Here is a 23,500-nt window from a genome sequence, read left to right as displayed (position 1 = left end):
GACATCCCAGGAACTGTTACCACCCTGCCTCATATCACACAGCTGCCACCACACTGGCTCACATTACTGTGACTGTCACCTCATTGTCTCATATCGTGATTGTCACTGCACTTCCTCACATCCCTGGGACTGTCGCCACACTGCCTCACGCATCGCCTCACATTGCTGCAGCTGTCATTGCACACCGCCTGACATCACTGTGACTGCCTCCTGCACAGCCTCACATCACTGGTAATGTCACCACATTGCCTCCCATCACTCTAACTCACCATACTGCCACATGCACTGCCTCACATCACTTGACCCTTTGGAACTTGAGTTATATGAGAATTGTGTTTCTAGGGTGAAAGAAGAATAGAACTCTTCTTAAGGTACATAATAACTTATGAATAATTTAATTGCATTTGTATAAAAATATAATGTTTCTATTTGACTACAGTCATTATTGACACCAATTTTCTTCTCAGGTGCTAGATCTTGATGCTCCTTTAAATTATTTTCCACATAAGAGTGCATCAGTACTTTTGAAAATAATGCCAGCAAACTAAGCAATACCATTTACATTTACTGAGTAAAACCACCTACTAATATAGTCAGTCATAAGACTTTGACAGTTATTGAAATTTTTTAAATCCTCATTTTGAAGTGATTTGCCAGATATAAAAAAGTTAATTTTTATTCTAGGTTTTTATCGTGAAAAATGGATCTATGTCCATAAAGAAAGCACAAAAGAAGTAAGTACTGTGTCACAGCATACATCTTCTGTCGTTTCTGATGAGTATGTAACATCACATTAAGTAAATTCCTCAGCAGTGTCAAATCTGTGCTCCCTTTCCAACTGTTGAATGCATACCAGAACTTTTAAAGCACATTATATGGGGAGGGGTAGTGGTTTATGTGTAATGCGTACATGTGTCAGTGTGTGGTATGTGTGGTTCATGTGTGTGTGATTGTATTCAGCATATGGTGGGTGAACAGGGTGCATTCCGTGTGGGGTATGTGAGTGCAGTGATCGTGATGTACTGGCTGTGCATGTATGTTGGGGGTGTGCTTATGTGGTGTGATGGGTGTGTGTTGAATGTATGTGTTTGTATGTCAGGTACAAGTATGTGTATAGTATGTCAAGTACAAGTGTGTATAGGGTGTGTTTAGAGTGTTCATGGGGCTGTGCAGTGTGTAGTGTGTGTAGGGTGAGGGTTGGGTGTACAGTGTGGGAGTGTGGAGTGTGTGTGTGCTATGTGTCACATGACTGGGGTGTGTCAAGTGTGAGGGGTGTGCAGTATGGGAAGTGGTAGTGTGTGTCAAGTGTGTGAACTTGGTATATGTGAGTCAGGTGTGAATGTGGGGTATAGGGTAGGTATAGTGTGTTGGGTGTGAGTGTGGGATATGTGGTGTGTAGTGTGTCTGGTATGTGTGATGTGTCTGTGAAGGGGTATATGAATGTGTGCTGGATATCTGTGTGGGGTATGTATATAATGTGTACCAGGTATTGGGTGTGTGTGTTGGGTGTGTTTGTGCCTTGAGTGTGTCTTGGTATGGGTTGTATAGCATCAGGTGTGTGTAGTATGTTTTGGTGTGAATACGGGATATAGTATTGGGTGAGTGTGAGGTGTGAGGAGTGTGTAGCATGTTGGGCATGGGACGCTTGTCTTGGGTGTGTGGTGTGTGTAGGGTATGACAGGTGTGAGAATGTGAGGTGTGTGTCAGGCTTGAATGTGCAGTGTGTATGTCAGATTGTATTGGATGTGAGTGTGAGGTGTGTGTCAGGTGTGAGGTGTGTTGGGTATATGTGGGATGTGCATTCATGGGTGTGTGTGTCAGGTGTCTGATGTGTGGGTATGAGTATGTGGTGAATATATGTGTTGGGTATAGTGTGCAGGCTGTGAGTGTGACATGTTAGAGATCTGTAGTGTGCAAAGGGTGTGGGGTTTTGGTGTGTGTGGTATGAGCATGTAGGGTGTGTGTTGGGTGTGATTCTGAGTGCGAATTGTGTTGAGTGTGGCGAGTTTCTGTGGTGCGCAGGGTGTGAGCGTGTGGGAAGTGCATTCACATGTGTGCAGCACCTGGTCCTGTGGCCATGAGTCCCTTCTTGTGGAGCCCCCAGAGCTCGCTTCCGGGTGAGGGTGCCTGGTCCTCCCTCTGCAGGGAGCCTGCTGTGCAGTTTGAACTCTGCCTGTCTCTTGCCGAGCTGGCTAACTTTTTTATGATCCGTGAAGCAAACTAGTTTATTTCTGCTGCTTTCTGCTCGCCCGTATTGGGCAAGCTTGGTCCCTTTCACAGTCCTGGAAACTCTGCGTTGGCTTTATCCTGTGGGAGCAGGTGTCCGTCACGTTGCGTCATGCTAGGGAAAGCCAAGCTATTCTGAAACTAGCTCTCCATCCTAGCAAGTCTGCTTGGTGATGGTCACTTCTAACCTGCGGGGGAAGGTTGTCTGACAGGCTAACCTCGTTTGTACCACAAAGCTGAGTGCCAAGACATTCTGTGACGTGTGTCCATGCCTGACCACAGGACAGAGTCCCCACTGGTGCAGCAGCTGAGGCAGGGATGTTCCATGAGTCCTGGGAACAGGGATCTGACCAGGAGCCCACAGGTCTGGAGGTCAGGGTGCAGCTCCGCTTCTCTCACCTGCTGTGCCCACACGGCTGCCCCATGGGCCCCCACGGACATGGTGTGGTGTCCCGGTTCTGGGCCCCTGCAGGGGCAGACTGCTCGCTGGGATCCACTCTGTGAGGAGGCTGCCTCCTCCGGGTCTGTGCACCCTCGGCCATGGTTCTGTGTTCTTGGGAGGACATGGAGTAAACACGTGTGCTGTCATATGTGGATGCGTTTCACGGACACGCACATGGTAGGACTGCTGTTGACTACTACAGTACACCTGTGACTGAGGCTGAGGATGGCCTCGTCTCGCCCCCGCGTCCCTGCTGACGAATTCTGGGATGAGCTGTTGCCCGTGTCCCAGCCGTGCAGAGATCTGAGGATCACGTTTTTCCCAGTTCATGCTGTCGCAACTCTGAACTGAAAATCTCTGCCTTTAGTATTTCAGATAGAGAAGTTGCAGTGTAGAGTGACTCCTAAGCCTAACATGCAAATCTGTAGAAAAGGAAAATCCCAGACCAGAAGAGCACTTTGTAGTACTAAAGAGTGACATCACACTTGCTTTTTCTATTCTTGGGGCTGATTTTCGCTTCTTTGGGTTTTTGGTGCTCAGCACCCGTGGTGCCAGCCTTGCATGGCCGTGCCTTCCACGTGGCTGCTGGCCACCCAGGGGCCTCTCCAAGAATCCTGGTGTCCACACACGCTCCCAGCACCCACACCTTACACTAGGGCTGTGCAGGTCATCTGTCTTAGCAGAGGATGTCACCAGGTTTTTATGGTCTTAGGCTTAATGGAGTCTGCCTCAGTCTGTCTCCAGCAAAATAAACCAACAATGTTTAATAAATGTTTGCTGTGTTATTGTCTCATCAGTGGTCTGAAAAAGTCAATTGAGGTATCACATCTTGCTTATGCATAAGTAGCTTAAATTTAGCACTGCTATGATTTTACTCTCCTCTAAACCTAGGGTAAATCTTCAGAATAAAAACAAATGTCCCTTGCCAGTTTGTTGAAACACATGTGTGCATTTTAGTTGCCATTGCCTGTTGGCTTGTTCGGACAGTCGACTGACCTAGCTCCCCTGTGCTGCTTCCCAGAGGCACGGCTACTGCACCCTGGGAGAAGCCTTCAACCGGCTGGACTTCTCGAGCGCCATCCAGGACACCCGGAGGTTCAACTACGTGGTGAAGGTAAGTGTTCCTCACAGGAACTATGCTTTGAAGTTTATATATGTGAGGGTTTCAGATGCCTTTGGTAACTTCACAGAGCTGTGCTGTTTGCTGTGTTGGACAAAAACTGGAGTGGGTTCAGGAGGAACAGTGGGAACTGAAGATCCTGATGTTGGTGCCCGGAGACTTGGTTGGTTCCATGGGGCTGACGCGGCCAGAGGCCCTCTCACGGTGCCAGGGAGCGGGGTCGCACGTGAGCTTGATTCCGCCTGCATTCTCCACTCAGCGTTGTTCACAAAAAGAGCCTTGTTTCATAGAGGAAGAACTAATAGACAAAAAGGATTTTATACAAAAGGCAGCAACAGAAAGGTCTTCCATCCACTGGTTCAGTCCTCAAATGGCCACAATGGCTGGAACTGAGCCGATCAGGAGCCAAAAGTTCTTCCAGGTCTCCCACAGGGTGTAGGGACCCAAACACTTGGGCCATCTTCCACTGCTTTCCTAGGCCAGAGCAGAGAGTTGGATCAGAAGAGGAGCAGCCAGGACATGAATTGGTGCCCATATGGGATACTGGTGCCACAGGCTGAGGCTTAGCCTATTACACCACAATGCTGACCCCTTAAGACAGCTTTTTATTTAGAAGTTTTACTGCATTAATGATAGTTACCTGAAATTTTTATCATGGGCTGCATTTGAGAGGTTGCATGCTTGAGCCTGTTGGCATTTGTCATTTGCTGTGTTTGTCTGGAGGCTGATTACTGTGCAGCTCGCTCTCCTTTTGTTGGAGGTGAAGTGTGAGTTAGGGTGTGTGGGATCATCAGTTCTGGGCTTCAGTGTGGCTGTGAGACCTTGGGAAAGTTTCTCCCACAACTTCTTTTTTTTTTTTTTTTTTTCTTTTTTGACAGGCAGAGTGGATAGTGAGAGAGAGACAGAGAGAAAGGTCTTCCTTTGTCATTGGTTCACCCTTCAATGGCCGCCGCGGCCGGCGCGCTGCGGCCGGCACACCGCGCTGATCTGATGGCAGGAGCCAGGTGCTTCTCCTGGTCTCCCATGGGGTGCAGGGCCCAAGCACTTAGGCCATCCTCCACTGTACTCCCTGGCCACAGCAGAGAGCTGGCCTGGAAGAGGGGCAACCGGGACAGAATCCGGTGCCCCAACCGGGACTAGAACCCTGTGTGCCGGCGCCGCAAGGCAGAGGATTAGCCTAGTGAGCCGCGGCACCAGCCTACTCCCACAACTTCTTAAAGTGTTCCTGGGAGGCAAACAAAAGGGGTGAGTGAAGGGAAACCCCAGGGCGTTGATCCCCTCAGTTTTTAGTCCCAGGCAGAATATTCCAGGGCACGGCCATGGCCCCTGATGGATGCCCAGCTGCCATGCACGTGTCTAGGCTGTTCCCTCCTGGGTTCTCGGGTGATGGCTCCACCCTGATGAGCCGTACCGCCCCTCACATGCCTGTTGCAGGTGGGGAGACCGAGGCTTGTCTCAGCTGTGGAAACGTTCAGGAATCAGGTCAGCAGAGAGGCCTGACAGGGAGCGTTTCTACATGCAGCCCTGCTGAAGTGGGTTTAGAAGCAGTCATTGGCCACTGTGGGGAGAAGATGTGGCTTGGCATCTCAGGGTTAACCGGGGGAAGGTTGAGTGCCCCATGTTGTGCAGGGGCCCTTTGCAGGCCAGGGCTGGGTCTCTTGTCCATTCTGTCCTGTGAACCCCTTGGTGATTTTACTGTGTCCACGTATCATACGCTGCTGTCCTTTATCAGGTAACTTTTCTTCAGGTTCACCTACTTAGCTTGATCCTACAGATTATACCTGTCCATGTGAGATGAATACCTAACCGGGATCCAGAAGTTGTGCTGTGCACCTGAGTCCCTGCTTGCAGCATGGGAAGCTCTGTCCCTCGGGACCACCTTCCGGTGGTGGGAGGGGGAGCTGGTGAGTTTAGGAGGATGCTGGGGACTGCTGGCTTCAGAGCCTTTCTGCCCACGTCCTGCCGAGTTTTCCCAAATTGATGTGATCACGCTGCCTTCTGCTGAAAACCAGACCAAACCCTCCTGCCATGACCTCCATGATACAGCTGGTACTTCCCCTGGGCCTGGCCTCTGGGACATTGCCCGCTCCTCCACCGTTGCTCCCGGGGCCCCCAAGTTGTCTTCTGCTCTCAGCTCTGCACTCCACACACTGCCGTGTCTCCAGGGGGCCATGTGGCTCTTTGAGCCAGCCACACTTGGTGTGGGACTTGGTTATTTCTTCACAACACGCCTGAGAAGCTTTGTTACTGGAAGAGAGTGTCAGATCCAGTGTAGTGTAGTTCTGATCCTGGAAGCAGGTGATTCTCAGCTGCTGACCCATCTTCGAGCACTCTGCCCATTTGGCCTGTGGATAAGTCATGTCCAGCACCTTCTGTGTTGAGCACTGGTATGCCATGCCTCTGGAGTCCTGTGTCGGGTTCCCTGTAGCATTAGCATCTCTTGGCACATGTGCCAGTGAGGCCAGCTAAACTCACCAGGCATGGTGTCTAGCCAGATGATCACAGTGATCTGGCTGGGGCCTGAGTGGCCGGGGCCCGACCCTCTACCCTCCAGACTGTGCTGCCGACCACCTCACGTGAGGAGCCCAGGGGAGCAGGGATGTGGTCTGCTCTCAGGTGAGCCCATCAGAGTGGGTGGCTCTGTCTACACAGCTGCCTCCTTTTCCGGCAGCACAGGTGGGTGAGCTGTGTCCATCTGTTAGGCTGTGGGCTAGTGTGGCTGCATCTTTTATTTAAAGATTTATTTATTTATTTGAAAGGCAGAGTTACAAAGAGGCAGAGGCAGAGAGAAGTCTTCCATTCGCTGGTTCACTCTCCAGGTGGCCGCAATGGTCATAGCTGCGCCAATCCGGAGCCAGGAGCTTCTTCTGGCTTTCCAGCGTGGGTGCAGGGGCCCAAGTACTTGGGCCATCTTCTTCTGCTTTCTCAGGCCACAGCAGAGAGCTGGATTGGAAGTGGAGCAGCCAGGACTCGAACCAGTGCCCATATGGGATGCTGGCTCTGCAGGCAGTGGCTTTACCCACTAAGCCACAGTGCCAGCCCCAGTGGCTGCATCTTTATTTAGCCCTTTGTGGTCTTTTCCTGTAGCACTGAGAGCAGCCAGCCGCACCCCACTTGGGCAGCTCTGACCACAGGTTGCCCACTGGGGGCTGGGGAACACAGCTGCAGAAGCAGCCCAGGTGTGGTGCGGACATTCTGAGAACTGCTCTGTGTGACAGCTGACCTCTTAGGTGTGTTCACTGTGTGGTGTTTGCTGAGATGAGTGCATCTGGAGTCCGCACTGTAGCCCTGAGGTGCCCTACTCTGTCCCCTCCCCTCAGGGCGGCACAGCACTGCTTTCCTAGCTTGGCCTTCGTGGAGGTGCGATCGTGTTGTGAAGCTCTTGGAGCCGACTGTCGGCTGCTGCGTTGGTCATCTTTGAGGATGGTTCAGGCAAAGCGTTAGCGGGTGTGCAGACCCGTTGCCCTAGTGGGAGGAGAGCAAGGACAGGGCCCACATGCTCCATCCTGACGAGCGTCACCCCTGCTCTGTGGCCTCTCTGATGGGCACTGGGGCTGTCATAGGCACAGCAGGAGCGGCCACGCAGGACTGGTCACACTGCTAATCAAGCCTTTCCTGCTTTGCTGAACCGCATCTCAAGGGAAAATCAAATGCTAACTTCGCATCCCATGCACTTGGCAAATAGTAGGTATTTGTATTCCTAGGCTGAATGAGTGAACAAACTATGTTCACATGGATTTTTTTCAATTATTTTTACCACTGTTGGGTATCTTCCATAAATTCACACAGACTCAAATGACCCCCCAAGTCCCAGCAGTAGCGTGAGCAGTGGCTGGATGCCCTGGGTGCTTGGCTCTGGCTGGGTACAGGTGCCACCTCTCTTCAAGAAAGCTTGGCTTCTTGGGTTTGGCGCTGTAGTGCAGTGGGTTAAAGCCCTGGCCTGTAGTGCTGGCATCCCATGTGGGTGCCAGTTCGAGTCCTGGCTGCTCCTCTTCTAATCCAGCTCCCTGCTGATGGCCTGGGAAAGCAGTAGAAGATGGTTCAAGTGCTTGGGCCCCCGTACCCATGTGGGAGACCTGGAAGAAGCTCCTGCCTCCTGATTGGCCAGCTCCAGTCATTGTGACCATTTAGGGAGTGAACTAGCGAATGGGAGACCTCTCTCTCCCTCTCTCCCTCTCTCCCTCTCTCCTCTCTCTCCTCTCTCTCTCTCCTCTCTCTCCTCTCTCTCCTCTCTCCCCTCTCCCCTCTCCCTCTCTCCTCTCTCCTCTCTCCTCTCCTCTCTCTCCTCTCTGTCTCTCTTTACCTCTCTAACTCTTTCAAATAAATAAATCTTTAAAAAAAAAACCAGTTTGTACAGAAAACACGTCTTTATGTTTCAGTCTTGCATGTTGAGTGTGGATTCAGGGATGGACTGTAGGGCCCGTCATTAGGTCCGGGTGTTCCTCCTTAAGAGTGGCTTGGCCTCCCTCACATGCCTCTGGTCTGTTTCTGACTTCAGTCTGTGGCGCAGGTGCCACGTGGCCTCTGAATGGGAGAATGGGCTGGGGGCGGCATCTCAGAAGACCACGGGAGCAGCCACGTGTGAGTGGGACGGACGTGGGGCTCAGGAGCCTGCCCGCTGCCTCTGCCCTCACTTCTGTGCTGGGAGTGGAATAGAGCTCATGTTGTCTGTCTCCTGTCTTCCCTCAGGAGTAAGCGATTTTGTATTTTCTGGTCTGTTTCTCTCGTGCCCTCAGCCCGTGGGAAGATGCCTTCTTGGGCAGTTTGGGGAATTCAGGGTGGAGAAGGGGGTGTGTCACGCAGGAGATCCCTCCTGACATCCCCTGGGCTGCACTTCCGGCCTCACCACGTCCACCTCTACTGCAGGGCACTGAGGCAGCCTGGCTGTCGAGCCCTGGTGTGAGCTGCTGTAAGCAGGCACCTGCCCAGCTGGTGGTGCCAGCAGGGGGTTCCAAGAGCGCTCGGCTAAGCAGAGAAGCCCTGGGACAGGCGTGAGGCCTGAGTGGTTCTCTGTGAGCTCAGTGCCATCTGCTCCGTGTGTCTGGAGGGCTTGCTGTAAGCAGCCTGGTGTTACCTGGGGCTGTTGCAGGAGAGTGCTGGAACTTCCTCCTGCTGGAGGGTGGAAAAGAATGGGACTCTGATGTGTGCCAGGCTTAGCAGAGGCAGCTGAGGCACGGATGAGAGTGGGCCAGGCTTGGCGGTGCTCACACCTTGTTAGCAGAAGGCAGAGGCCACTGTGCTGAGCCCCTGCTCAGTGGGAGGAGCAAGACTGCGAGGACGAGGGCTGGCAGCAAAGGGCTGCCCAGGCCAAGATGTACTCTGAGAGATGGGCTGTGTGGCTGCTCGTGGGATCCACACGGGAGAAGTAACAATGGGGCAGGAGCCACTGAGACAGCGGCCTGGAGCCGCCCTGGCCCGGCTCTGACCTCCTACAGGAAGGCTGCCATGCCCAGGGGAGTCAGCTGTAGCCCTGATGCTACCCTTGGGGCAGAGTGCAGAGCCTGCAGGCAGGAGGAGTGCCCAGACAGCTGTCGGGCAGCAGGCTGGGCACAGGAGCACAGGGCACGGTTGTACAGAGGGTCCCGGGGCCGAAGTGCTGTAAGGGAGAGGGAGGGCCCAGGATTCACAGAGTGATGGAGATGATGGCAGTGACACCAAGAACCGGCAGTGACACCAAGCTTGAAGGGTCAGAGGGTCACGGCATCCAGGACTGTGAGGGGGTGGGGCACAGGTACCACTGGGACGAATGTTCTAGAAAACTTCTCGTGGTATGAAATAGACTTGGGTCTGTGCCTACAGAGGGAGCCCTGCCCAGGGGGTCCTTTACCTCTGGAGGGGACCGAGTCTCTCCTGGGGAAAGCCACCAGGGTTGTCCAAGGGTGCTCCTGAGGTCATGACCAGCCCCCGTTCTGCTGCCAGGCCACAGCATGAGAACTTGGGGTGTTGTTCTCACGTGTTTCTGAAGAAGCTGACTTCCCCGTCTGGAGATGGCTGGAGAAACAGGCCCGAGGGCAGGACAGTGGTGACAGAGGAGGCCGCACCTGTGTGCCGAGCTAGTCTGCACGGTGCGGGGGGGGGGGGGGGGGGAGGAGCGCGGGGAGGGCTGCTTCACGTGACCCAGTGTGCTGGGCGTTGTGTTTGCAGCCACAGTGGTGACTGCAGGCAGAGTCGTGCATACCTTTGCTAAGTGTCAGCCCACAGAGAGAGAAACGGCATTTTTTAAAGCTACAAAAACAGGAGCCATGAATTAAGACCAACTGTGTGTATCAGTAAATGTGCATGTCAGTGGCTGCTGAAGGTTTTCAGATTGGATCAAGAAGCAAACCACCCCCACCACCACCCCCCGCGCTTGTGTGAGAGCACACCTGGGAGCCAGCGACTCACGCAGGCAGGGGGGCTGGTGTGCAGAAATGCAGGGCAGCAAAAGCGTTGGAGGAGGGGCAGTGTGGCTGCAGTGCCCAAGGTGCAGGTGTGCGTGTGCAGTGAACTCCGGGGTACTTCCCTCCCGTGACAGCCGACCTGGCCTTTTGAGCTCTGTTTCCTTGGTTTGTGGTCCTTGTTTTCTAGATAGGCTTCATTTTCTTGCCTGACCAAAGTGCTGCATTAAGTTTTAGTCTGGTTTTGCTTTTAAATTCCAAATGGAAGGGCATTTTAATTTTCTGGTTTCTGCTCCTCAGAGAACAGTGATTCTGGCCTAGTCCTGGACAGATGCCTGTCAGTGGCCAAGCATCCCTCAGCCTCCTCCTGGGTGCCCTGCACAAGGGAGGTTGGAAAACTAAAAAATGCATCTGAGGCTCCCCTGCAGCCAGGGACTTAGGCTGGTAACTCCACACCTGACAGGCATCCTTCTGCCCAGGTTAGCACTGAGGGTGAGCATCCTCTGCCGGCACCTCTTGTAGAAGTCTCCTCACTGATGTGCGATGCATTTTGCCATGGATTCTGTGTTGCTCAGCTCTTCCACTCTTGCCTTTCAGCTGCTGGAGCTCATTGCAAAATCCCAGCTAACGTCATTGAGTGGTGTGGCACAAAAGAACTACTTCAACATTTTGGATAAAATTGTTCAAAAGGGTAAGATGACCACTGGTATTTTTAATCTAAATCCTAACTAGAACTGTGTGTGCCTGCCGTGCCCCAGGGGCATTCCGTGTGCTGGCTGGCTGGCTGGCTGGCTGGTCACAGCTGTTAAAGTTGCTCTTGAGATTGAGCCATGAGTGTGATGGGAAGGTGCCTGCTCGCAGAGCCAGGGAGACTGCTCCATGTTCACTGCCAGCCACTCAGACCATGCAGCTCTGAGTCTCCATGGTCAGCAAGGTTGTGACTTAGCATTTAGGCATCCAATAAGCCAGCAATTTTCCTTTTAAGTTAACAAGCTTGCTTGATTAATTAGTGGTTGTTAGTACATTGAACTTTCAGATTCCACACCACATGTCCACAATCATTATTAATCCTCTTTATGATAAATGCAAAATGAACTATAAACCATTTAATGGCAAAATTATAGACTCCACTATCAGACATACTGGTGATATCTTAAAAGGGACATCACTTGTGGGTCGCACTGAAGTGTGATCCTGGTTTCCCACTGTTCGCAGCCCTTGGGCAGCAGCTGGCACACTCACCTTGTGGTGTGGCCCACCAGCCTCCCTCCCCAGAGCAGTTTCTCTTCCCAGACGGAATCCGGGTTCCATTGAATGGCAACTCCCCTGTCCCCCTCGCCCGAGCCCTGGCCTTGCTCTGCTTCCTGTGTGTGGATTCGGTGCCTCTGGGCCCCTGTGACTGGTGCGGTTCACAGAGGGTGATGTTCTTGGGGTCCCTGACATTGGAGCAGCACCAGAGCTCCTGACCTTTGTGAGGCTGAGTAACGTCCCATTGTAGATGGGCCACGTGGTGCTGTCTCACGGGTATCTGGCTGCATGTTTGGGTGGCCACACTCACGGTTTGTGTAAGGAGCTGTGCTATCCCTGGCTCTGTTTTGTGCATCCAGTTCTCAGGGACCACCACAATCCTCGCCTCATCAAAAACCTCCTGCAGGACCTGAGCTCCACCCTCTGCGTTCTCATCAGAGGGGTTGGCAAGTCCGTCTTGGTGGGGAACATCAACATCTGGATTTGCCGGCTGGAGACCATTCTGTCCTGGCAGCAGCAGCTGCAGAACCTCCAGATGGCAAAGGTGAGGGTCTGTGCCTGCTGTGTAGACAAAGTCACCTCCAGATGACGAAGGTGAGGGTCTGTGCCTGCTGTGTAGACAAAGTCACCTCCAGATGAGGATGACGAAGGTGAGGGTTTCCTGAGCCAGAACTCACTGCACCCAGCTGTGTAGACAAAGTCATGATCCCTTCTAAGCAAACATGAACAACTGTTGCAGTCATTTCAAATGTATTTATTAAGTTGTAAAATATAGTAGGACCAAGAGATGGCATTCATGGCTCACAGGTGTATTGGGAAGGCAGCGAGGGTGGGAAGCGTTGACCAGGCTGATACTCAGGGTACTGAGGTGGCAAACGCTCATCTTCAGAGGACACTGCTTCAGGCTGAACAGGCACCCAGTCAGGGAAGGTCAAGCTGTCCAAGCAGCTGTCAGTCTAGGTGCTGCCTGGCTCCTCTTGCTGTCCTTTGCTGGGTGCCTGCAGCTCTTTGGGAAGAGTGAGCAAGGGAAAGAAAGTGCAGCTCCTATTGTTGGTATTGATCTTCTTTAATGCTAGAAATCATTTCAACAAGAAAAATGTTAGTAGAACCAACTGAAGTCTTTAAGTTGGCTTCTTGTTTATTTCTGTACTGAATCTCAGACGTCCACAAACACGAAATCCACAGGTGCTCAAGTCCTTGGTAACATGGCCTCCTTTGTACTGTGTGTTTATTTTTCAGTTTGATCTATGTGGGTGTCTGTTCTTGGACAACATAATTACACATATTCACGGGCACAGTGTGATGTGTGATTGGGCTAGAGAAGTGGCTTATCTGTCACCTCAGACGTTTCAAAAACCTTCTCCTGACTACTTCAGAGAGTCCACTGCTATGCTGTGAGTGTGGTGGCCCGTGCCTCCTGCCTGGGACTCTGTGTTGCCCGCGACCTCCCCTGTGCAGCCTCTGCTGACCACTGCTATGCTCCCAGCTTCTCACATATGTACTGGCCTCTGACCTGGCTCATGTCACATGATGTGATGCCCTCTAGATTTATCTGAGTCACTCAGTGACAGAATCTCAGCTTCTCTGTGGCTGGGTAGTGACCCATCCGGTGTGTGGCCTCAGTGGTGGACACAGGGTCTGGTAGTGACCCATCCTGTGTGTGGCCTAAGTGGTGGACACAGGGTCTGGTAGTGACCCATCCTGTAGTGGCCTCAGTGTTGGGTGTGGGGTCTAGGTAGTGACCCATCCTGTGTGTGGCCTCAGTGGTGGACACAGGGTCTAGGTAGTGACCCATCCTGTAGTGGCCTCAGTGGTGGACACAGGGTCTGGTAGTGACCCATCCTGTGTGTAGCCTCAGTGATGGGCACAGGATCTGGTAGTGACCCATCCTGTGTGTGGGCATGCTTCCCCGTCCACGCTCAGTGGTAGGCACAGGTGATGCATTGCTCACAGCAGTGACCTCGGGTTTTTACTCAGGCATGGGACTGTAGCATCCAGGACAGCTCTGCTTATAAGCTTTGTAAGGAGGTTAAACAATTTTATGCTAACAGTTTTGATAACTTAGGTAAAACACACATATTTCCTTAACCCCAATTCAGAAAACTGATATGGAATGAAAAGAAATTTTAAATAGTTCCATATGTGTTTAAGAAATTTAATTCATGGCTGGCGCCGTGGCTTAACAGGCTAATCCTCCGCCTTGCGGCGCTGGCACACTGGGTTCTAGTCCCGGTCGGGGTGCCGGATTCTATCCCGGTTGCCCCTCTTCCAGGCCAGCTCTCTGCTATGGCCCGGGAAGGCAGTGGAGGATAGCCCAAGTGCTTGGGCCCTGCACCTGCATGGGAGACTAGGAGAAGCACCTGGCTCCTGGCTTCGGATCAGTGAGATGCACCGGCTGCAGTGGCCATTGGAGGGTGAACCAACGGCAAAAAGGAAGACCTTTCTCTCTGTCTCTCTCTCACTATCCACTCTGCCTGTCAAAAAAAAAAAAAAGAAAGAAATTTAATTCATGTTTAAAGGTTTTACTCCAGAGATGTAACTAAAGGCCTAAATTGTTTCTCTGGTGAATAATTCTGAACATTTATAGATTTATTTGAAAGGCAGAGCTACAGACAGAGATGGAGAGACAGAGATGATCCATCTGCTGGTTCACTGCCCAAATGGCTGCCTAAGGCAGGACAGGGCCAGGCTGAAGCCAGGAGCTTCTTCTGGGTCTTGTACGTGGTGCAGGGCCCCACGTATCTGGGCCTTCTACTGCTTTCCCAGGCGCATTTGCTGAAGCTGGATGGGAAGTGGAGCAGCTGGGACTAGAACCAGAACCCATATGGCATGCTGGCACTGCAGGCAATGGTTTAACCTGCTACACCACAGTGCCGGCTGCTCTTCTAAACATTTAAAGAAACAGTTGGGCCAGCGCTGTGGCACAGTAAGTTAATCCTCTGCCTGCAGCACTGGCATCCCAGATGGGCACCGGTTCTAGTCCCGGCTGCTCCTCTTCCAATCCAGCTCTCTGCTATGGCATGGGAAAGCAGCAGAAGATGGCCCAAGTTCTTGGGCCCCTGCACCTGCTTGGGAGACCTGGAAGAAGCTCCTGGCTCCTGGCTTTGGATCAGCGCAGCTCTGGCCATTGTGGCCATTTGGGGAGTGAACCAACGGACGGAAGACCTTTCTGTCTCTCTCACTGTCCATAACTGTACCTCTCAAATAAAATAAAAAGTCTTTAAAAAAAAAAAAAAAAGAAAAAGTAGCACAATAATAGGCTCTTTGGGAGAGCAGACAAGGAGCCGTGCTTTCCAGCTGATATTCAGAGACCAGTCCAATCCAGATATCGGAACCTCATGAGCACAACAAAAGCGTTTACAGAACTGCAGTCCCGAAACTACATATGCAGCAAACCCCAGCCAGAGATAAGTGACAGTAGAATTCCCATCTTAAGATGTTTCTTTCTCTTCTCTGTGTTCTTGTGGCTCCTGCTTCCGGGGGAACACCTCAGGCGTGTAGTGTGGTGTTCTGGTAGTGAAGACGTCCTTCTGCTTCGCTTTGTCATGGAAAGTCCACATTTCCCCTTCATTTCTGAAGGCTAGCTTTGCTGGGTGTGGCATTGTTGTGACAGGTTTTTCCTTGGGGACACTGAAGTGGGGCTGCATTGGTGCCTTGGTGCTGTGTCGGTGCCAATTGCCCAGCTGTAGTCAGGGCTGGTGACGTCTGGTGAGGCAGGGTTGTAGGGAAGGGCCCGGTTTCTCAGAGCCGATTTTCCATTTGCTTCCCAGTAAGGAAGGTGGGGCTGTCCGGCTGCTACTGGGGCAGCAGCAAAACAGGGCTGCCCAGCTGTTTGCTGGGCTCCCTGCTGGATGAGCTGTCCAGGGTGCTGTCTGGCTTCTTCCCAGGCTATGGGAGGGGGAGCGTGTGCTCCTGGCTCACAGGGTAGGTTCTGCAGAACTGCTGGGAGCAGCTGCCCCACAGGTGGTGAGACTTGAAGATGGTTCCTATAGCAGGTGCCTGGGGCCAGGGAGGGGCCAGTGTGACAGGGGCAGCAAGGGCAGGGAGGGGGCGGTGAGGGCAGGGAGAGGACAGCATGGGTAGGAAGGAGGTGGGTACAGTGTGGGCAGAGAAGGGGCAGGTAAGGGGCAGCGTGGGTAGGGAGGAGGCAGTGTGGACTGGGAGGGGGCAGCCTGGGCAAGGAGCGGGCAGCGTGGGCAGGGATGGGGCAGCGTGCGCTGGGCTCGCTCTCCATGACAGTGTGGAGCTGTCCTAATCCAGCCGCTCAGGGCTGTCCAGTGGTGTGAGTGGGGCCTGCCAGGGGCCTGCTGCTCACCCTCCTCCCACTGAGCAAAGGCCCACATGGTCCAGGGCGCATCTCAGGAGAGGCAGGAGCAGATGCTGTGGGCTTAGTCCCCTGGTCACAAGGCCTCTCTGTGTGTCTGCTTGCTCTGCAGTGTCCAGCCCTGTGCTCTTTGCTGCCCAGCTCCCAGTGGGTGCTGCTGCCTGAGGATCCCAGAGACTCAGTCCCTGGGTACTGGCCTGGGGGCAGGGGCTGTGTTGTCTGCGTGGCACTAAGTTCGGGTCTAGGTCTGGAGAGCTCCCTTTCCCACTCCCAGGTGTGATGTGTGTCTGGCTGTGCTGTTGGGAGCTGGGGCACGATCTGACTTCTCTTGGTGTGATAAGACCAGGCACTGAGCATCTCACCTGGCTTCCCGGCTCTTACAGAGCTGGACTGGGTGTGAACAGCTGTTCAGCACTGGTGTCTCTTGGAGATGGGGGAGTTGCTCTTCCTCTTTCCTGCACACTTAGGAGAATGTGTGGGCGACTGACAGTAACTCACACAGTGCTAGGCACAGTGTTTGTCATGATGACAAGGAAGATAACCTGCATGTGCTCAGCAGAGACACATTCCCCCTGTGTTGTCAGCTCACGGTTAGTGGAACCCAGCGCTGTGTGTGCTGGAGGCACAGGCTGTGTGGCTGCAGTGGTGTGAATGATGCTGCTGCAAACTGTGCTGCCCTCACACTGCACCCTGGTTCCCCATAGAGGGAGAGGTGACTCCTAGTTATGACTCTGAAACACACACCAAAAATCCAGCAGTCAGCAGCACTGGGAGCAGAGGAAGTGCACCTGCCCCCCCCCCCCCCCCCAGGATATTCCCAGTAGCCCAGCAGCTCTGCCTGTGCATGCACAGTCGGTCATACCAAGAAGCAAGGACCTGCCACCAGGTCCCACTCAGCCCTCAGGGGGTGACCCTTGCCCACAGTGGGGTGTCCATGGGAAGGCAGCCTCCCTGGCCTGGCCAGGAAGTTCCAGGTGGGACTTGGCCATGTGCAGTCCTGGGAGAGAACTGTGGGTGAAGGACAGCCTGGGCCCCAAGAGAGACCTGTGCAGATCATGGAGGGGAGTCTTCGTCTCAGAACAGGGGTCCCTGTCGTTGGCTGACTGTTCACGCTCACTGGACAGATGGAGGAAGGGCACAGCGTGGTGAGGTCGGCCATTCTGCAGTGGAGCAGTGAGGACAGCACACAAGTACAGTCTCACGGCATCCTGGGTGCCCCCAGACCTGGCTTGGCCCTCTGGGTCTTGCTTCTTGCCCACTGTGCTCCCAAGACACCCTCATGAGCTGTGCCATGGTCTCTGCAGAGGAGGCAGTGGTTTGGGGCTGAGCTTGGGCATGCACCTTGGACCGTCTGAGCTGCTTGGGCATTTGGCCTTCCTGGGAACAGTGGAAACCAGAAAGAGCTCTTTCCAGGATTAGCTAACTCCACTGTGTGTAGACAGGCCGCCAGCCTGCTCTGAGCCTGGCTGGTGCCCACAGGCTGATGGCCACCTGCTCTTTTACTGTCAATTGGGCAGCAGGGCCAATAGCTTCCAGGGACCTGGGGGCAGGCAGCTCAGCCTCTGCAAGCTGAGTCTTTTTCCTTCTACAGTCTGAATTCTCAGACCCCAGAAGTAAGCGGAAGCTGAACACATTTCAGCAGCGCTGAGTTTCTAAGAACACCAGAACCTTCTGGTCCTGCTCCAAGTTCACCCGCTCTGACAGCTCAGCAAGACTGATTCTGTCCACCCATGGGCCCTGAGGGAGCACTGCATAGACACACACCACGTGCCCTTGTTCTCAAGCTCCTGGTTTCCTTTTAAAAAATTTTCTTCTAAAATTAATGAGTTTTTTTTAAGATTATTCATTAATTTGAAAGTCAGAGTTACACAGAGAGAGGAGGAGAGGCAGAGAGAGAGAGTCTTCATCCACTGGTTCACTCTCCAATTGGTCACAACAGCTAGAGCTGTGCCTATCAGGAGCCAAGTCTCCCTCGTGGGTGCAGGGGCCCAAGGACTTGAGCCATCTTCTGCTGCTTTCCCAGGCCATAGCAGAGAGCTGGATTGGAAGTGGAGTAGTCGGGACGCAAACCGGCGCCCCTATGGGATGCTGGCACTACAGGTGCAACTTTACCTGCTATGCCACAGCACTGGCCCCAACTTTTCTAATTTATTGATTGCTTGTTAGAAGTAAAAGTACAATTTACTAGGTTTAAAAGTGAAGTTTTTCCTAAGTTCTGCTACCTTGTGTTCTGTGTTGGGAACAGCTCCTGGCCACATGGCGGCCCAGGGTCTCAGTCACGACTGGCAGTGGTCAGTGTCCTGGTAGAGAATACAAAGGCTGCCTGGAGTCGAGAGGCAGCGTGTAGGTGGTGGTCAGCTGTGAGTGTGCACATGAGAGGGAGGCAAAAGAGAACTGAAAACAATGTGGGCTCTTTTGTGTTCCTAACCTGGTGCCTTAGTTTTAAGACTCGCTGTTTAAAAAGGCTCGTTTCCATCCTCAGAACAAGCATCAGCTCCTCTCTGCACCCAGGAACGCAGCACGGGGTTGAGGGGCTGGGGGCCAGGCACTGCCCTGTGTGCATGTGGATGCCAGTGCTGCACACACACGCTCTGTCTAGGACAGTGTCTTGCAGACACAGCCGCTGAGGGACATGGACAGCTTCTTCCTCTCTCCTGTAAGGCTTGGGTGGTCCTGGCAGGTTCCGTCTCCTGGTGCTGTCCCCATGGTTACCTCACTCAGTCAGCACTTCCTAGCCCACCTGCTCAGTGTGCACCTCAGGGAACACAAAAGCAGGATTGTTGGGGGTGAGTGTTCTGGTCAGGGCCCTGCAGATGCGCTGGGGATAGAAGTGCCCAGGTTGTAGCTACCACAGGAGGTCTGCTGTGAGCAGGCCGGAAGCGAGGGAGTTTCTGCTCTTAGGGCACCTGGGCTCCTGGAGGAAGGTGTGGAGATTCAGCTTGGGGCCTCTGCCTTCCACACGGGGTCACCAGGTGTCACGAGGGTGCACACCAGCAGTGCCTGGTCTGCCAGGTGCAGTATTGCACCTCCAGTCCTGCACATGCAGAGTATTTGCCCAGCGTGTGCAGGGGCCTTGCTGCTCCACAGCCCAGGACAGTGCCGATGGCAGAGACCGAGTGGTGGGGGGAACTCGGGGCAAAACGGCACTTTATGGCCTGCAAAAACCTCATGACATAGCCAAGATGTCACTGCTGCACGCAGTAACCCTAAGCTCAACCTCTCACCCCAACCCGTATGCCGTGTCTGCCGCACGGGGTCTCAGGCTTGTCTGGCGGACTCTGAGTGTGCTGACATGGGAGCAGGACTCATGCCCCCGTGCTTCCCCTAGGATGCACAGGAAGGACCCTGAGTGGCTGACACTGTTGAAGTCCTGAGGAAGTGTTCCTGGCAGGATACAGGAGGGGAGCAGAGAAAGACAGCTGGGATGGAGCCCTCGCAGCCTCCCCTGCGGCCCACACCATGACAAGTTAATCGCGCTAGGCAAGGGCAGGTCAGAAGTGTCCAGACAAGGCAGCAGAGCCAGCTGTCCCCACGGCTAGGGACAAGGCCTGGTGAAGCACAGACCACACTGGGACAGCCAGGACGTGGGCACCAGGGCTGCTTCCAGGGCCCCCAGCTCAGCCCCAGAGCAGGTGGACCCCAGCGTCGAGGCTGCAGCTCCCAGGGCCACTGTGCACCCTTCCCAGTAGTGGCCCCAGCACAGGCTCCTGTGGTCTCCAGGTCCACATCCAGGAAGAAACGGTCACTGCAGTGGCAAAGTCTAGGGTTCATCGTGTCCACAGCTTTGGGTCCCTCAAGGCTGTTCCAGGTGTGCCAGTGGGGAACCCACCTCCAGGTGTTCGGGGTAGACTTGGTGCCTGGGTGGCTGGAAGGGCCTCTGTTAGGGTAACCCTGGCCCTACCAGCCACCCAGGCTCCAGCTCCCGAGGTCGGTGAGTGTGGGACTGAGCGCCCTGCGGGAGTGAGGTGCTGCTGCGGCTTGGGCGTGCTTGCTCCTCCTGGCTGTGGCTCAGTCGCTGCCCCGTGCTGTGCTTTCAGCAAGTGGACACAGGGCTCACACTGGTGGACCTCCCTCTACACATGCTGAGCAACATCTTGTACCGCTTCTCGGACGGGTGGGACATCGTGACTCTGGGCCAGGTGACCCCCACGCTGCACGTGCTCAGTGAAGACAGGCAGCTGTGGAAGAAACTGTGCCAGTACCACTTTGCCGAGAAGCAGGTGAGTGCCACGCGGCAGGCCCCGTCCTCTGAGACGGTGACAGGCACGGAGTGCATAGATGTTACCGTGACCCGCTGTCAGCACCCCCTCGCAAGTCATGCCCTTCGTATGAGATTTGTACCAGTGTTTGTTTCCGTTCTACAAAGTAAAACCTGCTCACATGCTCCAGTCCGTGCCACGAATTACAGGTAAGAGAGTGTGGACTCCCCACCCCCACCACGGCAGCCACTGACCCTCGGCACGCTCCCTGGTGTGCACCTTTGTACCGCTTCCGTGGGTGCAGGAGGTGCAGAGCTGCCCATGTCCTTCAGCCGCCACCCGTCATCTGCCTGGGGTCCCCACCAATCACGCCGTCCCTGGCGCTGGGGATGCTGGGTGCCCCTTATGACCACTCTGAGCAGTGTCTTCAAGGCTCTGAGCTTCAGCGGGAAGCAGAGCCTCGTTTCCTTCCAAGGCTGCCTGACGTCCACTCTGTGGTCATGAGGCTGGGTTCCTGCTTTCCTGCCTGTGTGCACCTGTGGCTGTTGTGGCCCTTACTGGCTCACGCACAGGTGACAGGTCCTGGCTGTGGCTGCTGGGTCAGGTGGCAGCTCTGGGCTCAATCTTTTGAGGGACAAGCAGGGTTTTCAAAGGGGTGTGCTGCTTTGCATCCCCTATGGCAGGTGAGGTTCCAGCTGTCCACACCCCAAGCCCGGGCTGCTGAGATTCTCAGGCCACCCTGGTGGGTGTGTTCTTCCTTAGGATGAAGGCATTTTGAGTCCTTTGCCTGTTTTTAAACTGAGTTGTTCGTCTTTCTTCTGAGTTGCGAGTGCTCTCAGTTTGCGATGTGTGTAATGCAGACTCGATGCACTGTGGGTGTCCTTCCAGATCTGAACCCTGCGTCTCCAGCAGCTGCCTGGTGCCCCTCAGACACGGGCCTGCTGGTGTGATCTCTCCTTAGTGACCTCAGCCACTCGAGCTTGATGCAAGTAACGAAACGAGCCACAGCCCACCCGGCGTTGTAGGGACAGCTCGCCCTGATGTTCGATGCTGAGCTCGGAGCGTGTCTGGTTCTGAGCGGGATCTCTGTGTTCAGTTCTGTAGACACTTGATCCTCTCCGAGAAGGGCCACGTCGAGTGGAAGCTGATGTATTTTGCCCTGGAGAAGCACTACCCAACCAAGGAGCAGTACGGGGACACCCTGCACTTCTGCCGGCACTGCAGCATTCTCTTCTGGAAGGTACTCGCTGGAAGCGGCTTTTACCTGTGCAGCCACGCACTCACATTTGAAGTGTAAAGGCTTTTTCTTGAAAAAGAAAAATACTGTTTGTGATGACACAGGGCAGGGTCACAGGGTAAAACTATGGCTTTGAACCAGACCCACAGGGTGGCCTCATCCTGTGGGCATGTGTGGCTGTCCAGGACAGGGCTCTGGCCCCTGCCCCAGCCGGGGCATGAGAGTCAGGTTTTCCCTGCTTTCTCCACACCTGGCCTTCGCCTGCAACCCCGGTGCCTAGAGCCCGCCCTCTACATGGGCAGGCCTGCCAAGGTCTGCAGGTGGCCAGGAGTGGTCTAGGGCTTCCTGTCCGACACCCGCACTTGTCAGAGCAGTGGGCCCAGAGGAAGCCACTGGCATGGTAACCTGACAGGACAGTTGCTGCATGCCACCACGTCATTCCTCCAGCATGTCCATGTCCACAGAGTGAACAGGGAGCCCTCCCAGTCACCCTGCACTGTCCCAACCAGCCCCCACTGCTGCAGTACCCTTGAGTGTGTTCTCAGCGTTTGCCTGGAGCTTTCCCTGCTCAGGTGTCAGGAATGGGCGTGTCTGCCTCTGCTTGCGGTCTGCGGGGGACCCTGTGTGTGTGTATCTCGGCTGTCAGAGGGTCTCAGGCTCTAAACCGCTCCCACTGTCCTGTCAAATCACATCCTCATCGGTGCTTTTCACTGCTCTGAGCCGTGGCTGGCAGGGATGTGAAGGGCTGAGGTCCCCTGTGCCATTTCAGGGGTTTTGTCTCCAAGGTGAGTGGCCCCACAGCCAGCTGCAGATGGCTCCGTGCGTGGGCAGCTGGAGAGAGAGTGTTAAGAGACTGCTTGTTCTGTATGTTGGTGTACCTGCCCTCTTTGCAAAATTGAGATGTGCACAGGTGTGTGGGTGTGCTCTCAGGTGCGGGGACTTGTGTGTCATTGAGCACCCAGCCCCTCTGCGGAAGTGTCAGGCCCATGCTCGTGGGGCACTGTTCCTGGAGCAGACGGTTCCAGCTTTGCGAGTGATGGACTGAGACACCGTCTGTCTTCTGGCTCTGGGCTGTCAGGCAGAACTCGGGGCACTACCAGAGTTTCCTTTTTTGAACTGATTTTCTAGCTTCACAAAGGCATTTGTCTGCGGTGAGAATCAGACTGGGTCTCCTCTCTGAGGCCCTGGAGGGTGGTGGTCACCTCACAGCCGCTCAGTTCTGAGTGCAGGTGCGCAGGTGTGGAATAGTGCCACATTCCCCGATTGCTCCTGCTGGGATCACATTACCTCCTGTCCTGCTGCAGCTGTGCAGGCACAGAGCAGTCATGGAGTCACAGGCCTGGGGCTGTCTTGAGTGTGGCCACAGCAGGTCCCCAGGCCAGACAACTGTTGGTGTTCTGTAGCATCTCCCTGGCTGCTTGTGTTGACTGAGAAACTCAAGTAACATCAGACCTACTAACAAATGGGGAGGGAGCACTGTATTCTTCCCTGGCTCCAGACCGTCCACCAGCCAGGCCATGGCTATGTGCCTAGTAGGGCCTCTGCCAGACGGGGGCTGTGCCCTGGCTCAGAACGCAAGGGAAGCTGGTTTTGTCTGTGGACTTCCCTTCTTGCTTTTTTTTTTTTTTTTTTTTTTCAAGATGCAAGTAATTTACTTGGGAGGCAGAGTTAGAGGTCTTCCATCTGCTGATTCACTCCCCCAGTGGCCTCCATGGCCGGAGCTGGGCCCATCTGGAGCCAGGTGCTTCTGAGACTCCCATGTGGGTACAGGGGCCCAAACACTTGGGCCATCTGCTGCTGCTTTCCTAGGCAGAGAGCTGGATGAGAAGTGGGGCAGCCAGGACACGAACCAGCGCCCATGTGGGATGCCAGCACTGCAGGTGGATGCTTAACCTACTATACCACAGTGCTGGCCTTTAAGGATTGACCTCAGTGACTCCTGGAGGGTCCAGTGAGGTGACCCTGCTGGGTTCCAAGGCTGGACAGAGTCGTGCCCTCTGCTTCTCCAGCTATCAGAAACTGAACTTGTAGGGTGGGCAGGGGAAGCTGGGACAAGGATTGGGCACCTCTGTTCCCCTGAAGCCAGGGCTGGCCCCGTGGGCATCAGAGCAAAACAGTAGCTGGAGCTGAGTGGGACAGGGCTGCCATGGAGCAGGTGAGACCGGGACAGAGCAGGGTTCTGGAGGTTGGGCTGGCTCGGGCGGCCGCAGAGAGAAGCTGATATTGCTGCACATGGGGCACAAGCACAGGAATCCAGGGCGCCCCCCAAGTCTGCCCACATGTGAGACGAGCATGCTGACTCCTCAGGGAACGGCTCCCGTCTGAGA

At 54.3% G+C, this 23,500-nt stretch overlaps 1 protein-coding gene across 4 annotated transcripts in view; it reads left to right on the top strand.

The window, feature by feature from the left end:
* The window catches only part of FBXO25 (F-box protein 25), a 37,946-nt gene that overhangs the window by 13,560 nt on the left and 886 nt on the right, over positions 1–23,500 (top strand). For 3 of the 4 annotated variants that reach the window (XM_062198863.1, XM_062198860.1, XM_062198861.1), the window contains exons 4-9: positions 685–734; positions 3,690–3,782; positions 10,763–10,856; positions 11,773–11,957; positions 19,775–19,957; positions 21,033–21,176. In XM_062198863.1, coding sequence (XP_062054847.1) covers positions 685–734; positions 3,690–3,782; positions 10,763–10,856; positions 11,773–11,957; positions 19,775–19,957; positions 21,033–21,176 — 749 coding nt within the window. The remainder of the gene's footprint in view (positions 1–684; positions 735–3,689; positions 3,783–10,762; positions 10,857–11,772; positions 11,958–19,774; positions 19,958–21,032; positions 21,177–23,500) is intronic. The other variant, XM_062198864.1, reaches the window with a different exon arrangement.

Source organism: Lepus europaeus, chromosome 8 (assembly GCF_033115175.1).
Source record: "Lepus europaeus isolate LE1 chromosome 8, mLepTim1.pri, whole genome shotgun sequence".
Taxonomy (NCBI): Eukaryota; Metazoa; Chordata; class Mammalia; order Lagomorpha; family Leporidae; genus Lepus; species Lepus europaeus.
This window is presented reverse-complemented; position numbering and strand designations above follow the sequence as displayed.